General features: G+C 36.9%; 1 protein-coding gene across 2 annotated transcripts in view; it reads right to left on the bottom strand.

Annotated features, from left to right (window-relative positions):
• Positions 1 to 23,492, bottom strand: part of SLC9A9 (solute carrier family 9 member A9) — a 567,499-nt gene that overhangs the window by 506,388 nt on the left and 37,619 nt on the right. For both annotated transcript variants that reach the window (XM_073898938.1, XM_073898942.1), the window contains exons 3-4: positions 15,609 to 15,686; positions 13,980 to 14,056 (exon numbers count right to left, since the gene is read on the bottom strand). In XM_073898938.1, coding sequence (XP_073755039.1) covers positions 13,980 to 14,056; positions 15,609 to 15,686 — 155 coding nt within the window. The remainder of the gene's footprint in view (positions 1 to 13,979; positions 14,057 to 15,608; positions 15,687 to 23,492) is intronic.

Below are 23,492 nucleotides of genomic sequence, written 5' to 3'. Positions count from 1 at the left end.
AGGAGATCGTTGTATAGGAAAGGCTAACCGGAGAAAAATTTTCCCACTAGCCATGAGTCCAGCTTCGGTGCTATTCTTCAGACCCCTGATACAGCGATAGAGATGAAGTGTAGTAGGGCCATTACCACACTGGTCAACCCAGGTAGTACCACTAAAACAGGCCAGGTGCACTTTGGAATTTCATGAGTCTATCAGAATTAGAGTCCTAGGTTTAAAGAAGAACTAAAAACCTCCAGTTTTCATATAGTTTTGGACTACTGGGGACATAGGAAGTATCTGACATATTCTATTTGCCATCAAAGAAAGAGATTGTATTAAAGATTTATAATGTGGTCATTCATTTTTAATTAACAGAGTTTATTTATTTATTTATTTTTGAGTAGGTTCAGATTCACATAAAGATTGAGTGGAAAGTACTCAAAATCTCAAAATATGTACCCATATAATCCCTCACTCCCACCCTCAGTATCCCCTATTATAAGCTAAGATTGATACATCATTATTAATTAAAGTCCATAGTTTACATTAGGATTCACTCTTTGTGGACATTCTTAAGAACACTAAGCTTTTGCTATAAGTTAACAAAATATTCAGTAGGAGTCTATTCTATAAATAAGAATATTTATGAAATTATTTTGCTAAACTCTTCAGCATTCTAAAGAAAAATTAAAAATTGTTTTAATAAAGAAAGTGGGGAAATTTTTATTATGGATATAGATATATATTCTTGAGAAAAAATTTTAATGGGAAATTGGGTTAATGAATGAGCCTAATTAATATAAAGCACAGGGTGGTGCTTGGCACAAAATAAAAACTCAATAAATGTAGGCAATTGTCATCACTATAGTCAATACTTCTCATAGTTGTAGAACTTATTTAATGAGGGGGACCAAGCAATATACAATATCCTTGAGAAGCTGAGGAAAAGATTGTGTAATCTACTTTACAAAGTACTGGAACAGAGGTTCTAAAAAAAAAAAAAAGCCAGTAAAAATCAGGTCAAATTCATATAGATGTTAAAATCATACTTACATATTGGTGGAAGAAAATGCAACAACAGGAAGGAGTCAAGAAATCATATGAAAATAAAGATTGTAGGTACCTATGATCCAGTAGCAATGACCTTCAAGATTACACTTGCTCACTGAAGCTAAAACAATGATGTCATCATTCATATTCATGATTCTGTTGATAATGTAGCTTGCCAATTGGAAACATTTATAGCTACCTCTCATACAGTGGAATTTAGTAAGTAAGGGTGAAATAGAGCAATAAAGCATCTCAGAACTATAGTTAAGATTGACTTCTACTCCTTTTATTGGGGCCATTTCATTTTAATGACATCAGAATGTAATTGCTAAATCAGATTAAGCACCTCCCACCCTGGTAGTGCTAAAACCCTTAGACCAGAACATTGGGCATTTCTCACTGTGATGGTTCTGTGTGCCTAACAGTGTTCAACCAATTATCTTCTACATAATACACATACAATATTTGACCCAGACATGTACACAGACACAGATTGCCATTTAAATCTCGTGGCTTAAATTATAAAATTAATTGATTTGGTTTAGTTTCAAAGATGCCTGAATAATATGGATTAAATATAAGTTTAAAATTATCTTGATTCTTATAAGTCTGTCCTTACTAAATCCTAAGTAAGGTATTAAATCTTTCTACCAGTTTAGGAGTACAATATAGCAATTTCACCTAGGGCTTTTGGTAATATGCAGATTGGGATTCCAGAAGTCTCAGTTGAGACCTAAGACTATATTTCTAATAAACTCCAGGTGCTGCTGATGCTCCTCTAGGTCAAAGGATGCATTTTAAGTTGCAATGGTGAATGTAGTAGCATACAAGCTCTGGAGTCAGTCACACCTTGGAAGTTACTTAGGCAACCTGAGTTTCAGACTTCTTACTTAAAAAAAGGGAACAATAGAAGTATCTATTTCTACTCTTTGTTGTGAAGATTAAATGAGATGATAAACGCAGAATGGTAGTTCAAAGCCAGGAACATAGAAAATGGACCACATAGCTAGCTCTTGTTGTAACTTGTTATTTCCACTACCTCTTTGTCAGTGAAAGGATATGCATTTCTCAAATCTTTTCATTAATTCATTGATTCACTTGGCAATACATTAATTCTTACTGACTCTTACTAAAAGTGAGGACATAACTAAGAGGTTAAGTCTACTAGGGAACATAAAACAAGGATGGAAGGGAATAGCACATGAGGCCCATACTGAATTAGATTTGAAAGTCAAATGCAGAGTGAGCTCAGAGTTAAAGCCAAAAAATTGATGGTCACTCATAATGGCCTTTATTTCTCTAAATCTGTTCAGTAGCCATGCCCTGTCAGTTTCATCTCCCAATCTGCTCTCAGATCCAACCAAGGAGTCTCTGGGTTTAAACTAACATCACCTCCTAACTCCTCTCTTGCATACTACCTCGACCTCTTCTCATCCATTTTTATACTCTAGTCAGAGTGACCTTTTAAAAACACATCTCCCCCATTTAGCACCCTGCAGCCTATAGAATCATGTCCAAACTCCTGAATAAGGTTTCAGGTTCATTGGCTAACTTCCCCCTCCATGTCACCTTTATCTCCTACTGTTTCTTGTCCATGGTCCGGCCTCCCTGGACAATAGGCAGGACTGAAGTTCCATCTTGCTATTAGCCTCCCACATGCTATCCTCTCTGCCTGAAATGGCTTCTCCCAGATTTTTGCCTAGCTACCTCCTTTGAAATAAATGTAAGATCTCAGGTTAGCAGTCATTTCCCCAGAAGCCTCTTCTGGCCCCCTGAGTGTGCTCCCATGGCCCCTTCCACCTACCTTGTCGTAGCTCTTACCACACCAGACCCTTCCCTCAAACAGATCCTCCAAGTTTATGATCTCTTTTGCACCATTCACTTCTTGCTCACACTCACTGCAGTTGTGTTTTGCCCCCCTCATAGACTATAAACTCCAGGCTACCTGGAACTGGGCCATTTTCTTACTCATCAAGACTGCTCAATTGCAACACTCAGGAAATAAAATGTTGAAAATGAAACTATTTATAATATAATACAATATTCTTAGGACTAAATGGAATAAAAGTTGTGCAAGACTCTTAGAGTGAAAACTTTCAATCTTTATTGAATGACTTAAAGAAAACAAAAAAGGGAGATATCAGATTTTAAGAACAAAAAGACAGTATCATACATATGTCAATTCTCCCTAAACTCATCTATGGATTTGATGCAATTCTAATCAAAATACCAACATAGTGAGTCAAAAAATTAGATAAGATTTTATAATAAAAGAAAAAGATCCAAATAGTTATGAAGTTATGAAGTTATGAAGAAGTTATGAAGAAGTTATGAAGAATAATGTAGGGAAATAAGATTTATCCTATTAGATATCAAGAGTTAATAACTAAAAGGCAGTAATAATAAAAATAGTGTGGTATTGTCACCAGGGTAGAGAAATTGATCACGAAGTCTGACAACAGTAAGCATTAGTGAGGATGTGGTGCAGTGGAAATGCTTACACATGCTGGTGGGGACACCACTTTGGAAAACAATTCAGTATTGCAAATTCCACTCCAAGTTCATTACTTAAAGGATCTTTTACATGGGCCCCAGGGGTCTTGTACAAGAATATTCAAAATGGAAGCAACTCTGTCCATAGGAGAATAGGTACAGTGTGGAATATTCACATATTTGTATATTATCAATTAAAAGTGAATGAACTATAGCTGAAAACCATAACATGGATGGATTTTAGAAAAACTGTGAGTGGGAAAAAAGCAAATGGCTTGACAACAAAGAGTATGATAATATTTTTATAAAGCTCAAAAGAACCTGGAAAAACTATAAATAAAATTCAGGATAAGATTTACCCCTAGGGATGGGAGAAAATGGAGAATAAGGAAGAATATACAGGTAAGTTTGAGAGTTTGGATAACGTAGTTTATAGTTCGGTGAAGAATTCCACGGGCTTCCATATTTAAGAAATTCTTCAAGACCCTGGAAGGGTGCAATAAAACCCATGTGGCATAGTTCCTTAACTTTATTTCTTCTTAAACTATTCAAGAAAAGTGAATAAGTTGCCAAGATCAAGCTTTTTCCATCTCTAAATCTACCCCCTTTTCCAAAGCACCACCACCCGCCAAATGAATGTGGATGCGAACCAGACTTGACATGACAGCCCCTTACAAGGGAAGTGTAGCTATGGAAGAAACCTCCTCAGTGGAGATGCTTTTACATTTATAGCTAAAATGGCCACTTTTCCACCTCCACATTCTCTGCATCACTGGTGGTAAAAAGAGCCAACTGAAGTTCTCAAATTAAATAAAACTTCTCCATAATTATAATTGCCTGCTCTAGCTGAGCAAAGGCCAATTTTCCATGAATGTCCCTTAGGAGCACAAAACTTATCTCCTTTGAGCTTTATATATATCTTTCCATAAAAATTTTATATCCAAACACAGAGCATTATAAGATACTTCTTAGTAAATCACTTAGGTCATCAGGTTAGGAATCCACTGTTACTGCTTTTGGAATATCAGGAAGCCTAACAGAAGAGGCCAATGAGTTAGGCCCTCTATGGTTGACTTGATTTTCCAACATGTTTTCCTTTTATAGCCATAGGTTTATTCCAGGTTCTGAATCCCATTTGCTACTGCAAGCTCTTACCTTGAAATCTCTGAAAATATTTTATAATTCCTTCCTGTGGTAGATTATTTGCAAATATGACCACAATAATTCTTCCCATCCCTGTATGCATACACCTTTGTAATGTGATTTCATCATACCTCCCCATCAAGAGCTGAAGCCTCTTTCCCCACGCCTTGAATCTTGGCTGCTCTTGTGATAATCCTACCAATACAACATGGTGAAAGTGATAATGTGTGACTTCTGGGACCAGGCCTTAAGAAGTCTTTCATTTCTGTTCCTATCATCTTAGATTGCTGCCCCAAGACCACCATGGGAAAAAGCCAGGGCTAGCCTACTGGGAGATGAGAGGTTTCATGGAACAGAGCTGAGTCCCCAGACCAACTAGCCAAGAGTCAGAATCAGCCACCAGACATTTGAGTGAGCCTATCTTAGACCACCTGATCTCAGTCAATCCCCAGATGACTGTGGTCATGTAAGTGACCCCAGATGAGAACCACAGAACTGCCCAGGTGAGTTGAACCTAAACTATTGAGCCACAAAATTATGAATAAAATGGTTGTTGTCTTAAGCCACTAAGTTTTGGGAGTGGTTTGTTACAAAGCAATAGATAACTGATACCTTTCCCTTATTTTTTTAAATCTTTTATCCCAATGGGGTGTGGTGGTGGTGGTGGTGGTGGTGGTGGTGGTGGTGTGTGTGTGTGTGTGTGTGTGTGTGTGTGTGTGTGTATAAAGGCTTAGCCACATTTACTATAGCTCTTCCATCAGATTTTGGACACATTGAAAAAAATGTTGATTCTGTGCTTGAGGATACTGAAGAATGAAGGTAAACTGGATAATTCCAAGACTTTGAATATTTCATTTAAAAGGAATCCCATAGCTAGAATCTTTTAGTATAGATTGTTTAATAATGAGACTTCTCAGGTAAATTATTTTCTCAGAAAGAGTATGTTTCAATTATTCTTATACATTTTTTTCTTTCATTAGCAGACTTTTTTTTTCACCTTAACAGTCTAACATAGTTTTTTCCTTTTACATGACATTCAACATTTCTTAATTTGGAGTTAGGTTTTATTTGTTTCCTTTTTGATTCTTTCAGAACTTATTTTTCTCTGTCCTGTTCTGTCATTCTCATCCCTGACATCTTCTAAGGGTGTGATAGTAGAACTATGCATTAAATTGGTGACTCTTGCAAAGATCCATATGGCTCTGACAACTCCTTTACCTCCAAGCTACCTCTCTGATGTTCTCCACAGCTTGCTCCTTTTTACCTTTTGTTTCTTTTCATTAAAAACTTCACTTCCCTCTCTGCTGCCAGAAATACAGTCCATGCATGCTGTGATATGGAGATGAGAAACCACACTGCTAAGCAGCTTGGGCTATACTTGACAGATTAGAGATTATTTTTTCTTATTTGGCTGTGTCAGGGCAGCAGTGTATTTATTTTTCTCTTTGACACCAGTGACAGCTATTACTGTGCCAGCTCCGAATCCAGAGAATAAATGAATGCACAGAGGAGGCATGGGGCCTTCCAGTCTGACTCAACACAGCCTCCCCGAACTCTGCTGTTTTGCAGTCTACTGAAAATGGAGTCTCAGAGAGCAGCAGCCTAGACACTGTCTCATGGGATAATGAGAAAAACATGGTTGGGAGGGAGAGGGAGGGAGAGAGGAAAAGGAAGAAAGAGGGTGGAGATAAATGAGAGAAGAGAAGAAAAATATAGGGTTTTGTGGTTGATAAGAATTAACCAGGAGGATACTGGCAAATACGCTCTTGGCGCCTTTGCCTCACTGCTACTGCCTGCCAAACTGACTTGTTCTTATTAAAACACACAAAAAGAAACAATAAAAGAATCAGTGTTTCCCAGAAATGGAAAGAAGCAGTATTATCAAGCAGAGTTTTGTAAATCTATTAAATAACTCCTTTTATTTGTTTTTTCTTTTATTTTCTTTTTAACATAATTGATACATGCAAGAGAATACATACAAAATATATGCAAGTTATATAAAACACCTGAAAACACACTGCAATCCATGAGCCAGAATATTATCAATAGCTTCTTTCTTCTATGCGTTTCTTTCCATCCCATTCTTTTCCCTCTCCCCCAGAAATTACCACTTCTCTGAATTTTTGTTTTGAATTCCCTGCTTATTACACAGATGCATATATGCCTTCTTACCTACATGTATGCATGCTTAATACTGTTTCATCTTCATCATCTAGGGACATTAGAAAAATGTTGTCATACTGCATGTAGTCTTAGGGGACTTGATTTACTGATCTTACATTAAGTTTCTGAAATTCATCCACACTATCAAAAGCAACTTTATTTCATTGTTTTTTACTGCTGGGTAATATCATGTTATATAGATTTATTTGCCCATTCTCCTTTTAGTGAAATGAGTTATTTCCAAGTTTTTGCTGTTGTGAACAATGCTTCTACAAATATTTTTATATGTCTCCTAGTGCACATGTGCAAGTGGGTTCCTAAGGAAAATACTAAGAAAGAGTATTAGAGTTATAGGCATGCCAACATGAACAAAGTATAAAGAATATATTTATAAATTTAAAAATTATATACTCCTAGATATGTACATTAGAGTAAATTTATAAAAGTTAAAAAGTAATAACAGGTAATCCTGAAGAAGAGCATCCTTTTTGCCTTATCCTATAAGATACAAAGACTTATAATGAAGCTATAGCAATTAAGACAGTGAGATATTAGTGCAGAGATGGATTATAGACCAAAGAAACAGAATTAAGGGTCTAGAAACAGAAACCACAACACATAGTACAAGAGGCATAGTAGATCCTGGGGAATGGCAGGAATAAACAATAAGTGATGTTAGAATAATTGGTCATCTATCTGAAGAAGAAAAGTTGGTTGTCTATTTTGCATCATGTACAAAAAAATCCGTTCCAGAAAATGAAACTACCGTAAAAGGCAAAACTCTAAAACACTTGAGAAGAAAATATATTTCTGACTCTGGGGTAAGAAAGGCTTTGTTAAGCAAAACACAAAAATGCTAACCATAAAAGAAAAAATTTATATATTTGACTACATTAAATTTCAGAACTTCTGTTCAATAAAAGACATCATGAACAAACTAAAAGCATAAGACACAAACTAGGAGAAAATATTTGCAACATACATAGGAATATGGATTAATATATAAAGAAACATGGCAACTCAATGAAATATGAAACATATAAACAAATGTGGCAAATTAATGAAAATATGACAAAACAATTTAGCAGGAAAATGGAGAAAAAGTTTGAGTAGGTATCATATGAAAATACAATCAACTTCATTAAGAATCAGGGAAATACAAATAAAGACCACAATATAATAATTTCATTTCACACCTATTAGATTGCCAAAAAAATTAAGAGGAAAAATTGGTACAACTGCTTTGGAAAATGATCTGGCATTATTCTGTAAAAACGAATGTTCACTTATAGACCCTACCACCTGGCATTTCTTTTTCTTGTCTTTTTTTTAAAGATTTTATTTATTTATTTGACAGAGAGATAGCGAGAGAGAGAACACAAGCAGGAGGAGTGGGAGAGGGAGAAGCAGGCTTCCCACGGAGCAGGGAGCCCGATGTGGGGCCTCAATCCCAGGACCCTGGGATCATGACCTGAGCTGAAGGCAGACGCTTAACAACTGAGCCACCCAGGCACCTCTCACCTGGCATTTCCACTCTTAGGTATACCTATGGGATGACCACCAAGTCTGGGAACACAGATAAACACCTAATAACTGGTTTATTGTTATTATATTACAGCACATGATAAAATAATGGCATGCATATTTCCAGACTTTATGATCACCCTGAATACAGCCTAGAGACTCCTTCAGTTCTAATTAAATATGATAATATGTAAAATCCTTCCCATCCCAACTATCTCTGCTCAGGCTCTTGAAAACATACTAGTTCTTTGTGTTTGTGGGTTGCAATTCTCTAGAAAAGTCTGACTAAACAGTGAAATCTATGCAGACTTTCTCCAATGAAAATACATGGAGAATCTAAGGAGATTCACTACCTCCCCAAAGTCTTTCTATACTATCTCAGGATCCATGTTTTCTGGGTTAAGAACTCTCTTCTGGGTCATTTTCTTTCCAGGGCTAGAATTTAAGGAATTGAGGTATGGCTTGGCCTCCATCTAGGAACTATACCTGTTCAGGTTTTGATTCCAGACTAGCAAATGTGTTCCTTCTTCCAGGTTTAGGAGTCAGCATTTTGAGAATACTGACACTCACCATACCTTATCCTAGTTAAGGACAGAGCAGCAGCAATTCCAGAACCAGAGCCAAGGGTACTTAGGCCTAAAGGTCCCCAGGTCAGCAGGCATTATGATACCAGAAGGCAGGGCAAGAGCTTCCATGAGGCCCTTCACTCATATGCCTGATGGACAGATGGGCAGAGTGTCAGGCTCAGCTTCTGTGGTGTGCATATAAGGAGCCCAACAGGAAAATCAATACTCCTGAGGAATGTTGATATGAATAATATAAACAACCTCACATTTATGAATCCAGGTTATTCAGAGCAGATTACCCAGAATCCAGCAATTCTAACCAAGTAAAATGAATTCATATCCTACCTCTAACTACCTCCATTAGGAAGAGACAGGTACCATTTCTACTTTGCAATTATATTTACAGCTCATTCTTAAATATTCAGATTTTTTATAATTGTCAGCCATCAGGATAAATGTAAGAATGTGAAATTATTGAGGATATGATTTGTCTGACATATATAATTACTAACTGCAAAACACTATAGAAATGTAAAGTATCATATTAGGAAAAGGAGCAGGATAAGGAGATTCTAAGATTGTGTGTTTTGAAGTAAGACTGGGTTTGCCATTTACTACCATTCACTTATTGTGCAATCTTGGGCAAATCTCAACCACAGCATCCTTCCATGTAAAGTAAGGATAATAATACCTATCTCACAGGGACACTGTGAGAATAAAATGAGACAATGTAAGAAGCATAGGTCAGTGTCTGGCACATGGGATGAGATTTAAAAAGTAAGTTATTCTTAAAATTAACACCCCATTCTTCATTATTTAGATCCATGTCCCTTTCTCCAAGTATTTTTGAAATTATGGAATTTGTTTTAATTCCTCACTTACAGAAAAACTAAAAGAATATTATTTTCATTACTCTTAAAGAAATATCTCATGGAAACTAATGAGTTCTAAGGACAAAATGTATATGTTGACAGTGAGCATTAGATAAGTTGTCCTTTTGATGATACATACATCTGTGTCATACACAAGGGTAGAGACATAGTGCCAAAGAGAAAGGAATAGCTTCCAAAGATGGAGGAGATGAATAAAGAAATATTTCAGATATATGGGTTTTATTTAAAAACAGAGATGTAGTTAATATTTTTCTTAAATGGTAAGATGGGGAGAGGACTATAAAAGGTGGCTGAATTCTTTAAGAACATTAAAAAAATTAAAATTAAAATTTTTCTAAAGTTTCTCTGATTTTATTGTCAGAAGTGATATTGTTAAACTTTGTCATGAAATATAAAAGATGGTTTGCATCTGATTTCTGAAATGACATGAGGTTAATAAAACAAGGCAGAATTCTTTTCATTCAAGTGGACCCAATGATCTCAATTCCTATAAAGCATCTGAGTCCAGATCTAAAGCCAACCTGTAGTTTGATTTGATCCAGTCCTTACCTATAAGAGACCACATCCCACTAGCTCAGTTTTCATTCATGTCCCATAATCACTCTTCACAGCCTTCACATTCTCATAAATCCCTGATGCCAGGCTTCATTGCTGTCTGTCAGCTGATTCGGCAGCATTTCAGTTTCCACACTCTCTTATACAGCTCTAAGAAACCTGCTCTCCTGCTTTGAATCTGACGTAATGTTCCCCACACCCACCAGGACTAACGCACTGGATGGCATGGAAAATCCAACTACCTCATCCCCTTCAACTAAACGACTACCCAGAATCTACTTCCTCTATGAAATTATTCTCAGTCCAATCTAGGACTGTCCTGAATCTCTCCTTCTGCTCATTTCATGCAAGTATGAATATATCTGCATAAACCCAGGCATTCCTTTTTCCTCACAAAAAAGTGAATTCCTTTTGAATGGGATTCCCAAATAAAAATCTTTCATATCTGTGAGAACTCCTATGGGGCTAATGAAGAAACTGTGGTATGCTAGTGAATATTGACTGATTTATTCAATTTTATTTTTTAGTTTAATGTTTTACATTCTATTTTTTAGTAATGATAATAAACAGAAGTAAAGCACATTTTTGGCATTGAGAATTTGACTCTGGAGACAAACTACTTATTTTCTAATGCCAGCTCTATTACTTACACTGTGTTCTCTCTAAACTTCAGCTGTCTCAACTGTTAAATGAGGGTAATAATAGTATCTACTTAATAGGATTATCTTGAGGATTGAATTAGATAATCCATGCACTTTTAAAAAGGGTATATTTCATATAAAGCACTCAATGAATGTTTGTTGTGTTGTTCTTATTACTATTAATTTATCAGGAAAGCATAACCACTCATTTTCTAAGGTTTGAGTGTATGTTTGAATGACTCGTACAATGAGAGTCACTAACTTGCGTTAAGTGTCAGTTTGGCTTGAATGCAAGTTTGTGCCTTTCCTTCAGAAGTTCTGAAATTGTATCTGGAGATCAACAGCATAAAAATAAATTCTTGTTTCTCAGCACACAGGACCTGCCAATACTCTATTTCTGCCCATAGGACAAGTGTGAAGTCACCCATCACCTCCAAGGGGTTGAATCCAATGGATACTCCAATTCCTGTCCCATGTGACCTCCTTGTGTTAGACACCATCTACCCTCCCTTTCCCTCTTCCTTTGACTTCCAGACACATGTCCTGCTTATTTTCTTCCTGAATCTTGGGCCCAATACTTCTTAGTCCTTTGTGGTTATCTCTTCCCTTTCTTCAGATAGTGCTGTTGCCCAGGAAAATTCCTTCTCACTCCATACACTTACCTTTGATTACCCCATTATCTCTCAGGATTTCAACATGTTGATGACTCCACATCCATCTTTACTGCCACTTTCTGAGGCCAGGTCCTTATTATTCCAACCTAGCTTATGGAAATTGCCTCTTAAATTGTCCCCTGGCTGCCATCTTTTCCCCACTTTAAAATTTCTCCTTCACACAACAACCAGAATGACCTTCCCGAAGTATAAATCCGACCTTGTCACCATCAAGCTAAAGCTCTTTAATGGTTTCCTTTACTTTACTGGATAAGACCTTAAAATCTTTAAACTACCTATCCCTTCTATACTTTAATGACCCACATTATGAAGGCACCCTACAAGTTTTTGTTGTTCAGATAATGCCAGTTCATACAAAGCACATGGTTCTAAAAGTTTTCCCAGGGCTATACTTTTTGTTCAAATCACTTTCCATCAAAAATTATTGATTGCAGCCTTAAAATCAGAAGAGGTTATCAACTCTAGTAAATGAACTTTACCAAATCTCCTGAACTGAATTTTTTTAGAAAAGTCAATTATACACACACACACACACACACACACTACATTGTTGCTCTTTTTCAAAAATAGATTATAGAATTCTCATGATGGTGAAAGCATATTGTATAAATACATATACTTAAGTATACTTAAAATCAGTTAGACAAAGGAAACAGGGTAATAATGAAAACTGACTATTACATAATTTAACAGCATTGTCCACAAGTTTAGAATTTAGATCCATTATACATTTCAGATCCTCATATTATAGAACTGCTAACCATCAATATTTGCTAGAAACTGATGAACATTGTTGAGAGTCCACACATCTCAGAGCCGTCTGTCACTGTGTATGAACGGTGTAGAGGAATGTATAAGAAATTGCTAAAGAAAGAGGGGATGATGGTAAGACCTGCTAAGTCAGGAGTCAAAGTCTGAATTCTGTTCTGACCATGGCCCTACTTTATATATATTTCTTAAGACAACTGATTAGACTTTCAAGATGTTACTTTCTTCATCTTCAGAATAAGGTTCTTTAATTACACAAATCTGGAAGGCCCTTGCCAGCTTTGAAATTTGAATATTTAGTTATGGTATACCCACAGAATAGAACAGCTCTCCTCTAAACATGCCTTGAGAAGGATAAAATCCATGTTTGCCTTTTAGTCACAGTTTAAAGACCTCTTAGGTGTCCAGACTTAATGAGACTCCTTAATCTATATCCCTGCAAGCCTCCACCTTCAAGTGCTAAAATCTTTAGCTTCCTCACTGCCCTAACTATGCTGGACATTTTCATATAATGTAGTCTGACTCATTCTAGGCTTGAAGCAATAAAAATTTAACAGAGAATTCAACATAACCCACCCCCCTGCTTTCAGGTCCAAGTAATGATACCTCCTTAGTCTTCCAGTGACACACACTAAATACTTCATAAGGGAAGAGCTGGATAAGTGACTAGCATGTGTTTTTAGCTTCAGTTTCTTACATTAGGGTTATAACAGCTGTATGCAGTAAAATTCAAGGGTAGAGTTGGCAGTATCAGACAATTTAAGACATCCACACCATCATAGTCATAGCAGCTGAACATGTTTTCTGCAGTGGAGATTTAATGTATTGGATAGGATTATGAGTGAATTGGATTGGCTTCACCATTTTATATCATATTTTGCTTTGTGATGAGCTGCAAGCCAGAGTCTATATAGTTAGACTTGGGGGCTTAGCAACATAACCAATAAAATAGAGTGAGAAAAGAACAAAGCTGCATTCTATAGTATATCAAGAAGAAAAGCTATAGTTTAATGAAACTATAAGCTAGGAAAAGTCATCCTAGCATTAAACAGCTCTGCTGATATTTGGAGATGTCCGTCTCAGACTGTCCTCCTATAAACTTTCCCTAGAGAGCAAACCCTTGACACGTAGCTACTGTTGTACTCCTGTCTAATACAGGTAGGGTCCTACAAAAAAAGTTGAGAAAAGAATGTAATGTGTTTACCTGCATTATTCAAGCAAAAATGGGGGGGCGAATGCATTGTGATTCACATAACTCAAGCCAAGTTATCCACATTCCCTAAGTCAGAGGTCCAAAACTCACAGAGAAAATCCAGCAACCTAATTTCAGTTTGCTTTGATTTGAAGGCTTGTGTTTGTCAGAATACATATAAACCTTGGAATTGAGTCAGAAAAAAATGTGTAAAGATGTAATATACAGAAAAAGGTGGACAATTCACCCAGTCAGTGTGAGTCCAGGAAAAGTGAGATTCCTCCCACAGATCACTGGCCCCACAGCCACCTGGAACTTGAGCTCTGAATGTCACTTACCCTATGACGATACAGGAGATGGCAGTTCCCAAGAAGGCATATGTTAAAATAGATCCTAAGTTTTGAAAAAAGTGTCTCTGGGGAGAAAAGAATATTTCATATAGTACATTCATATATTTTGTTACTGTAACAGGAAATAAAAATAAATGTATGCACTTTCACAGCCCCTCTCTTCCCTCACTGTGTAGGCAAATTTTGTTTTTGAGCCTTAGTTCCTGGCCTTATTGTACAGATAAGGCTGAACCTATTTATACTGCAAAGGACAGAGGTTTCTCAGAGAAATGCGGGAACAAATACATCAGAAAATGACAGGGTAGAGAGGAGAGAATGACTGCCAAAACCAGCTGGACCTGAGAGAGAAAGTAAGGAACTGGGGCAATGTCCTTGCAGGACTCTGGAATGATTAACAGAAGACAAAGCTTTTAAGAAATTTAGTTGTCAATGGAACCCGTTTAGCATTTTAAAAATGCTATTCTAAAAGATTTTAGTTGCCTTTTGACTCATTGGCTCTCTGACTTATATTTCTTCTGAGTGTGATGAAACAAAACTTTATCACCTACAACAATTTATTTTAGCGAATCACACAAAACGATGCCGAGTATTAGGGCTAGGGATAAGGAAGGATGAACTGAGGAAATCCAGCCTTCTAAGTCTTCTCAAATGATGGATTGGGAAAACTCCCTTCCAGTTCTCTAAGTGGGAGCTGAGTCGTTAGAACTGATAGCAAGAGGGAGCCTGGAGTACACAAGAAAATCAGGTCGGTTCTGAACAAGCAGCCTTGACTGCTGGAGCTGACAGGCCAAAGGGCTGAGAGCCTCAGGAGTCTCTGGGGTGGGGTGTGGGCAGCAGAAAAGCAGCTGTACTACCTCTGCATCTCAAAATTCAAACACACCAGAGCCTCAATCTGAGGCACAGGAGATGCTAGCACTTAAACTATTAAGGGAATTACTAATCCATGAAAAGTGCACATTCAGACGGTATCTAAATAATGTCAGGCAAGAGCACAGAAGCTACAAAACCGGACTTCCTTTCTGTGAACATCAACAGCTGAGTATTAGCAAGGTATCTTGAGTTTTCACCCTGATTGATAAACCCAGTGTCTATCCCAATTAACAGCTAACTCTTTGGTTACGGTTATCTAGAATAATATTATCCAATAGAAATATAATGTTAGCCACGTAGAGCATTTAAGATTTTTCTAGTATCCAATTAAAATAAGTTTAAAAAAAAGCAAAATGAATTTTGATAATATATGTCTTATTTAACCCAATATATCCAAAATATTATCATTTCTACATGAGATCAATATCAAACATAATGGAGATATTTTACATTCTTTTTAAATACTAAGTCTGTGAAATCCAATGCATATTTTACACTTAAAGCATGTTTTCATTCAGACTAGCCACATTTCAAGGGTTTAATGGCTGCATGTGGCTAATGGCCAATGCAGAGCAGAGCAGATTTAGAAGAATTCTAAGTGTGTCAGATTTGAATATGTATCACTTAATCTAAGATAATGATATCCTTATGAATTAAATAAGCTCATAAAATAATTGTTTTTTCATTAGTGCTGGTACAATTCTCTGCTTAATGGTAAAAGAAGAAAATAATCACTGTGTTATTTACCTTCTTTAGGCTGTATCCTGCGTGAAATATAATTGGTGGCAGTAAAACATTGAAGAAGATTTCTGGATCAAATGTCATCTGCCAGAAAAGATAAAAGTGCAGTTAGGAAGATGCTCCTTTGGGTCGCTAAAAAATGTGCTTTAACAATACAGTTATAGTCACCTTGGCTAAGTTTGTATGAGGCATATTAACATGCTATTAAATTAGCACAGATGAGAATAAGAAAAAATGTAAACTTAGAAATTCATAAATGAATGTAACCATGAAATAATATTTTCAGTGTAAAGTCTATACCCGGTTTTATAGCTAATAACAACAACAATTCAATAAAACCCCTCTGGGCAAAGAAAACTTTGCATTTATTTTGGTTAGTTGTCTACTTTTCACATTTTAAATGTTTTCATTCTATTTTATTTTTTTCCAGTCCAAGAAATTTTCTGGCAGTGCTCAAACATTTCTGACAGGAGTTTATTTAAACTTTTCCCAAATAAAACATTTTTAAAAATTTGGTCTTAGTTTTCCCTACTTTATCCCATTCCAGAGTTTAAAATATTTTCCAGACTCTGTGGAAAAATATATTGGAAAGCGCAAATGGATTTTTCTAGTATTTGTTTATTGGCTTTTACTTAAATGTTAAAATTGGCCAAAAAAAAATTACTTGGTGTGAAACACAATGAAATGAAATATGTAATCAAATATCCACTATTTGCTGGGAAGTCTGAAAATGAAACTCTTTTAATCTTTAAAATCTCACTGAGACTCATCGTCTTTTCTCTACCCCACTCCCCAAGCACACACAAAGTCATTCATTATTCACCACTAGGACTTATTAACCATTACAGTACTCATCAAAATCTTTCAGATACATGGTTTCACAACTATAGTATTTAATTTTCTCTCCCTTTTTTGCCTTAATTCTAACTCATCTCTGATGTTGGATCTCAGAAGCTGCTCTCCTCTGAAATCCACTTTGATTTCCCCAGTTACTTCTGTGCTCTTTTAGTACTTTGGAGCCTCCTTCTCCTTTTCTGTAACAGTCCCTCAACATTACTCATGTAATATTTGGGAAGGGGTGGGTGCGGGAAGTAGGAGTCACTTAACTCAGCCAGGTCCCTTCTCATAAACTTAGTCATCCATTGATGCTACAACCGCTTGTTATCAATGAGCATTCAGGTAGATCAACTATGGCCCATCCATAGCTCTCTGTGCCTGAGTTTCTTCATCTTTAGAATGAAGATAATAATGTGATACCTAATTTTAAGGTGGTTGTAAAAATTAAATCAATTAATATTCATAAAGCCCTTGTACCACTGCCTAACATCTAGTAAGCATTTTAAGTATTTAGTACTAAAGAAAATAAAATATTTTTCAAGTTGTTAGGAACTCTTGAAGGTTATGGCTGTGTAAAATTTGGGCAAAGATACTACGTTTCCTTCTAAGTTTGTTCTTTCTTCTAAGATTATCTGTATACTGATCTATTTTTATGAGGTCTCTTTGAAAGTATATCAATTGCATATTTGAAAGTTTTTAGCAAAGAGATATATTTCTGAGTGTTGCAGGAATGAAGCAATGCAGCTGTGATCATCTGGAAGAAAAAAGTACAGTGGCACAAACATTTTGGACAGAAAATCCCTTGCCTCAGCAGTTTTTCTGCAAAAATCAGGTTAATCACTCAACCAGAACATTTCAATAATCAGAATGCCCCATTCCCTGCATTCAGGTTAACTAATGTGCTATTGAATTATATTTTCTGGAGCAGCCAGATGAAACTGGCAGGCTGAGAATGGCATGTAGCATACGAGGATTTATTTGTATATACAAAACAGATTTGTGTTCCTTTCAGACTTGCTATAAGCTTAGGAACTGCTAAATCAGAGTTCTGGGAGTAACTCCAAACCCAGACAATTTCTCAGAAATGGCAGGATCTGCTGCTGTACCAATCTCCAGATGGCGATTCCACATGGCATTTTCCTCAAATTTTGTGTTCAAATCATGGCCTTAGAGGTGAGACTGTTTTTAAGGCCCAAACAATTAAAATTTTTCAATATAGTTTGAGGGGGAAAATCTAAGACAAGTGAAAACAGAAAGCTAGAAATATTTCAGCTAAAGACCTTAGTCCTCTAAGATAGAGAATTTAAAGACCAGCCCTGTCCAGTAGAACTTCCTGTGATGATGGAAATACACTGTAATTGTACTATCCAATATGGTAGCCACTAGCCACATAAGCTAGTAAAGCAACTGAATTGCAGGCTAGTACAACTGAGGGACTGAAGTTTTTATTTTCGCATCTCCTGAGTGGTAGCTGGCAAATGCAATTATCCCCATTTTTCAGAGACAGGAGAAGAAATGAATGGCATGCTCAGTGTTAATGTGACAGGCATATCACTGAGAATTGAGTATATTCATAGGCAGACTAAATGTGTAGTTTCTGAGGAAACAGCTGGCTAACATAACTATTTAGAACAAGATGTAGGAGTGTTTAAGAGGAGTTGGGACTCAGAAGTAGATTTTATTATTTTGGTAATTCCTGATTCCTTTGGAAAAGCAGAAGTGGTTAACACAATAATGTGTTCAATAATTTTCAATGCTTTTTTCATTAAAAATTTAATAAGTTTCTTCTTTGCTACAAAATACTTAAAGATATATGATAGATACAGTGAATTCATGGAGGCTATAGCTAAGAAAAGAATGATGTGCAAGCACAGTAAAAGGCATGGGGTTAGGCTGTAATTTAGAGTTCTGTAGGACAGAAATACTATTCTGGGCTTGCTAACCCTGCAGGGAGGCTTGATGTCCAGGCAGCATCTGAACTGGGTTTTGAAGGATGGATAGGGAGCTTATCCATGGGGCACCACCATACAGAACATAACCCTTTGTCTGCCCTGGGAGCAGTGGGCCAATTCACCAAGCCGCAGAGGAAACTGGTAGCTTCCTGGAGTTTCGGTTATACTCAATAGCAGATGATTTGAAACATTTCAAATATTAAAATAAATGCAGACATAGTAAAAAAATCTCAAAAAGTCAGTATGTGCTCTTACTATAAATAGGAGACTTCAAAGAAAACTTGGCTGGCTCAGGGTAGGCAGCTTTGGGACATACCTAGAGATAGCTCAAGAGTGTGCATTTGTTTTCCTTTGCCCTAAGTTATGCTTTTGATAGGAGGTACCAGACACACTTGGGAAATAGAAATGGACAATGTAGAACTCCTGAGGGATAGAGGAGGAATTTAATGCAGATGGATATTACCTAGATGATGAGCTCTCTCTGACCCTGTGGAGATGGATTTAAACTACACTCATTCAAACATGGAGAATGTAGAAATGGTTTATACAAGTAGGATTAAACAATAAAGTGGCCAGTAGGAAGAGAAATTTGTATAACCTCTTAATAGGGTAATTTGGCAATAGGTATCCAAATGTTAAATGTCCTTACCATTTGATTCAGCAATATCTCATCTGAGAATTTATCCTACAGATATGCTTGGGCATGTATGGAATGACATAAGGATAAGAGCATTCATTGCAGATGAAAGAATGAAAAAAAATTGGGGGGATAATTAAATCATGAATTGGTTAAATAAATTATGGTGTAATTCATACAATTGAATACTATACAACTTTTAGAAAGGCCAGGGAAACTGTCTATGCATTGAAATGGTTGCTCTCTATAATGTGTTGTCAAGTCAAAAGAGTAAAGTATAAGATCAGCATGTCTGGTGCATATAACAAAGATTGCTATGGGCTCACCATACCCCATTCCATTTTTGTCCTTGTCAGACACCTAGACTTCATTTCTTGTAGTCATATGACAGAGATCTAGCCAATTAAATATGGACAAAAGGAATATAAATTATTTCCAAGCCTGGTCCCTGAAAACCCCCTAAATCTTTCATGCTCTTTCTTTGTTAGCTCATATAGAACATCTGGCAGAGGTCTCAAATCCCTAGGGACTGGCAGAGCCAGTAGGTTAAAAGAAGCTGGGGTGATTAATGGCTACTGGAGAAGACTATAGTTCTCCCCTCACTGGCCCAAAGGCCATACTGCATTGGAACATGAGCAAGAAATACACCATTATCATGTTAAATCACTGAGATTTGGGGATAGTTTGTTAAGGCATTTTGCCTATTCCAAGATTTGTGTAAAAAAAGGGGATGCAGAATATTTACATATATATGTAAATATATACATATTTATATATACACACACACATGCGCGCGCGCACACACACACACACACATACACACTATTGGTTGCCTCCTGTGAGGCTAGGAAAGAGAAACTGGTAGCAGAAAAGAAAGGTGGAAGTTGGAGGAAGGATTTTCTGTATATTTAGTGAGCAGGTGATTACCTTTGTCCTGGCTTCATATCTATAAGTATAGAGATGACCGCAGCTTAGAACAGTACATCCCAGCATTCTCCCCATCATGACACAGAAAATGATTATATTGGGTCAATGGGGGTAAACTGTGGAAAAATTAGGGTCCTGGTAAGACTACGCAGGACTGAAAGGATTAGACTTGGGCCTCTGACCATCCTTAGCCCAAGGATGAGGGGATTGAAATGTCATGGCACACCTGTAACCCATCAGCACACCAGCTGAGGAGTGCTGTGCAGGATTTAACACTCCTGGCCCCGGTCCCACCTTCCACTCACTCACCCCAGGAAACAGAGAGTGACTACTCTGATTACTGAGTTGGAAAAAAGGAATTGAGTGTATGCAGCTCAGTGCTGTCCTCTCTCCATGTTGGAATCAGCCTGCTTGCTGAGAGTAGATGTCCCTGGCTCCACCCAGCCCTAAGCTTTATAAGAGCAAAGCCCAGCAGGAAGGCCCATACATACACTCCAGCTGAGTCTGTAGCTAGGTATGTAAGTCTTTCTAGTTCTAAAGAAAGATGAGCAAGCCAACTCAAAAACCAATCCTCACTATTTCAACTAGTTTTTGATCTCCATCTTTCTCACTTTTGTACCTATGTCTCAGTTATAAAATAAATGTAATTAATAGGGAAAAGAGATGATATTGAATCACCTCTTCAAGATTCTAACTTACTATTTTGTATCTTTTGAACACTGAGCTATGTGAATGTATTACCTACTCAAAAAATAAAGTCTTTTTTTTTTTAAGAAGATGTCTTGGGCAGATTAATTTGGAGGGGCCTCAAGACTGGCCTGAATGAAGTGAAACCATTGTGAAGCTGCAATTACCAAAATGAGTCAAGGTAATGACCATGTGAATTCAGGTGGCCATGACAGAATGGAAAGAAAGAAACAAACCCAAGAGACATGCATTCATTCAACAAGTATTTACTTAGAATAAGCCAGGCATGTGACAAAGAGGATTAGCAGGGTTTGCAGGTAAAATAGAGCAGCAAAAATGAAAAACTCCAAAAGAAATCTATGTTTTTGCTGCCTGGATGAATTACTGAGAGAACGTGGTTGGGGAGGAGCTGATGTGGCAGAGATTAAGAGAGGTCAGAAAAACTGAGGGCTAATTGACACCTTTGCTCATTGAGTCCAAGGTGTCTGGGAGACACTCGAAAAATCTGTGCTTGGAGGAAAGGTCAAGACCAAGGAGAAATGATCCAGAATCATCAGCATAGAAGAGATGATTTGACAAGTTTAGTTGAGATCTCTGAAAGAGTGAGCATCATAGAGAAGAGAGGAGGACCAAGGAAAGAATCGTGGAATTGGGAAGAAGAGCACTACCAGGGAGGGAGACAATGAAGAAATAACCAGAGAATGGGAGAGAATGAAGCTAGGGCCACAGAAAGAGAGGAAGAAGTGTAGTGTAAGAAGGAGGTACTACTCTCTAACTCAGGGCTGCCAGATTTAGCCAATTAAAATACAGGATGACCAGTTAAATTGGAACTTAAGATAAATAATTCTTTTTCAGAATAATTCCTTAGTACTACATCTGGGACATACATTTCTCAATTATTAATTATGTATCTGAAACTCAATAAGTAGAGAGAGAAACAAGAATGAAAAACCCCGAAATAAACCTGTGTTTAGCACCTGGCTGACTGAGGGAACAGCAGCGGAGCAGCTGACTCTACCTATCCAACTCTGATGTCCATGGCTGCAAAAAGGGGTTTGAGAGCTGAGAAGAAATCCTTTGGGTTTCATAATTAGGAAGTGGTTGCTGATCCTTTTCAATTGATTTTCAACCAGAAGTGGGTACAGAGAGTTAAGGGAAAAGTGAGTGATGAAAAAGTGAAGCAGTGGGTTCTCGGCCTCTCATTTGAGAGGTTTGGTGGGGTCCTTTGGGAACCCGATAAATGGCTGGTAGATGAGATGAAGAAATAGAGAGGAAACAAAGAGACAAAGACCACAAGAAAAGGAGGCAGGAGAGGAGACCAAAACATAGAATGGCAAGGGCATAAGTTTAGGGAGGTAAGGAAGTGACATGAGCAACAAAAAGATAATTCATGTTTTCTTAAAAATGGGGAGAAATCCTACCCTTGACATTCAAATCTGTGGGACAGCCACATTACGAAATGGTTATTCACAGTAAAAAGCATTCTTCCATTCCTCCAGATGTTTCTTTCAGAGCCCTTGTATGTGGCAAGCATACAAGCTTCAACCTCATGTAGGCTGATATTTAAGAAGTGCTTAATACCACAGACACACAGGCTGTCAGAGGGAGAAGCTACCTTGGAGGTCACCTGATCTTGGGGTCTGCAAACTGATCTCTGCCAATGCCTGGGCTGCGTGAAGGGGGCAGGTTGGCAGGAAGTGAGAACAACTACTCTGGCGCCTGCCCTGCATCTGCCTTCCCGTTTCTGCCTGAGCAGTTTTGATTTTACACATTGTGAAGAAGTGTCAGATTTTCTTTAAATGAAGCGTTCCTCTACTAAAAAATGTTTCAAGCCCTGACCTAATATTGTCCCCCAGAAAGTTTAAGGAACATGTGGAGGGTCAGTGGGCCACTCAGAGGCAGCACTGAGCTTAAAAATCCTAAACCACAGCTGTTTCTCTTTTATATTTATGTCTTAATTTTGCTTCAAACATCTTAAATGATGTCTGAGTTAAAGTCATTCCCTCCACCTCTCCCTCAAAGTAAGCAATACTCTGAAGTTAGAAAGTGTTTTTTCTTTCCATGACTGTGTTCTGATGCTTCACATATATGTGTCCATAAGCAATAATTGATATTATTTTTAGTATAGAATATTATATATAATCAGTATTTTTTTAATTTTACAGAAAATATACATATAAATACTATATTGCATTTGGTGTATTTTAAAAGTTTACAGAAATTTAACCATAAATATCCTTTTGCATTCCCTTTCTTACATTCAACATTATTTTTAAAGGCTCATCTATATTAATACATGCGGATTTTGTCCATTCACTTAGACTGCTGTATAGTGTTCTATTGGATAAATGTATCATCGTTTTTTCCCTTTTCCAACAAGGGAATTAGGACAATTAGTTTATTTCTTATTTTTTGTTATTACTAAAAAAATGCAATGGGTATCCTTGTACTTAAGTGCATACATGTGACAGATTCCCTACAAGAAGAAAATACCTAGAAGTGGGCTGGATGATAAGGTGTATGAATCTTCAACTTTAATATGTATTGGCAAATACTTTAAAGTGGTTACACCAATTTTGATTCCTACATGAGAGTATAAAAGTATTTCCCCACATTGTAGCCAACACTTTGGCTAACACAAATTTCTAATTTTTGCTAGTTGGATAAGTATGAGCTGCTATTACATTATTGTTTACTTTGTATTTCCCTTTATGAAATGAGCATATCCCTAATGAAATGAGCATATTTTCCTTGTTTATTGATCTTTTGTGATATCTCTTTAGTGAATTTTTGGATCCTATCTTTTACCCACTATGATTTTTTCTTGCTAATTAGTTCGTCATAAAATCT

This window comes from Callorhinus ursinus, unplaced genomic scaffold (genome assembly GCF_003265705.2).
Source record: "Callorhinus ursinus isolate GAN/ISIS: 27379988/994484 unplaced genomic scaffold, GSC_fseal_2.0 scaffold1, whole genome shotgun sequence".
Taxonomy (NCBI): Eukaryota; Metazoa; Chordata; class Mammalia; order Carnivora; family Otariidae; genus Callorhinus; species Callorhinus ursinus.
This window is presented reverse-complemented; position numbering and strand designations above follow the sequence as displayed.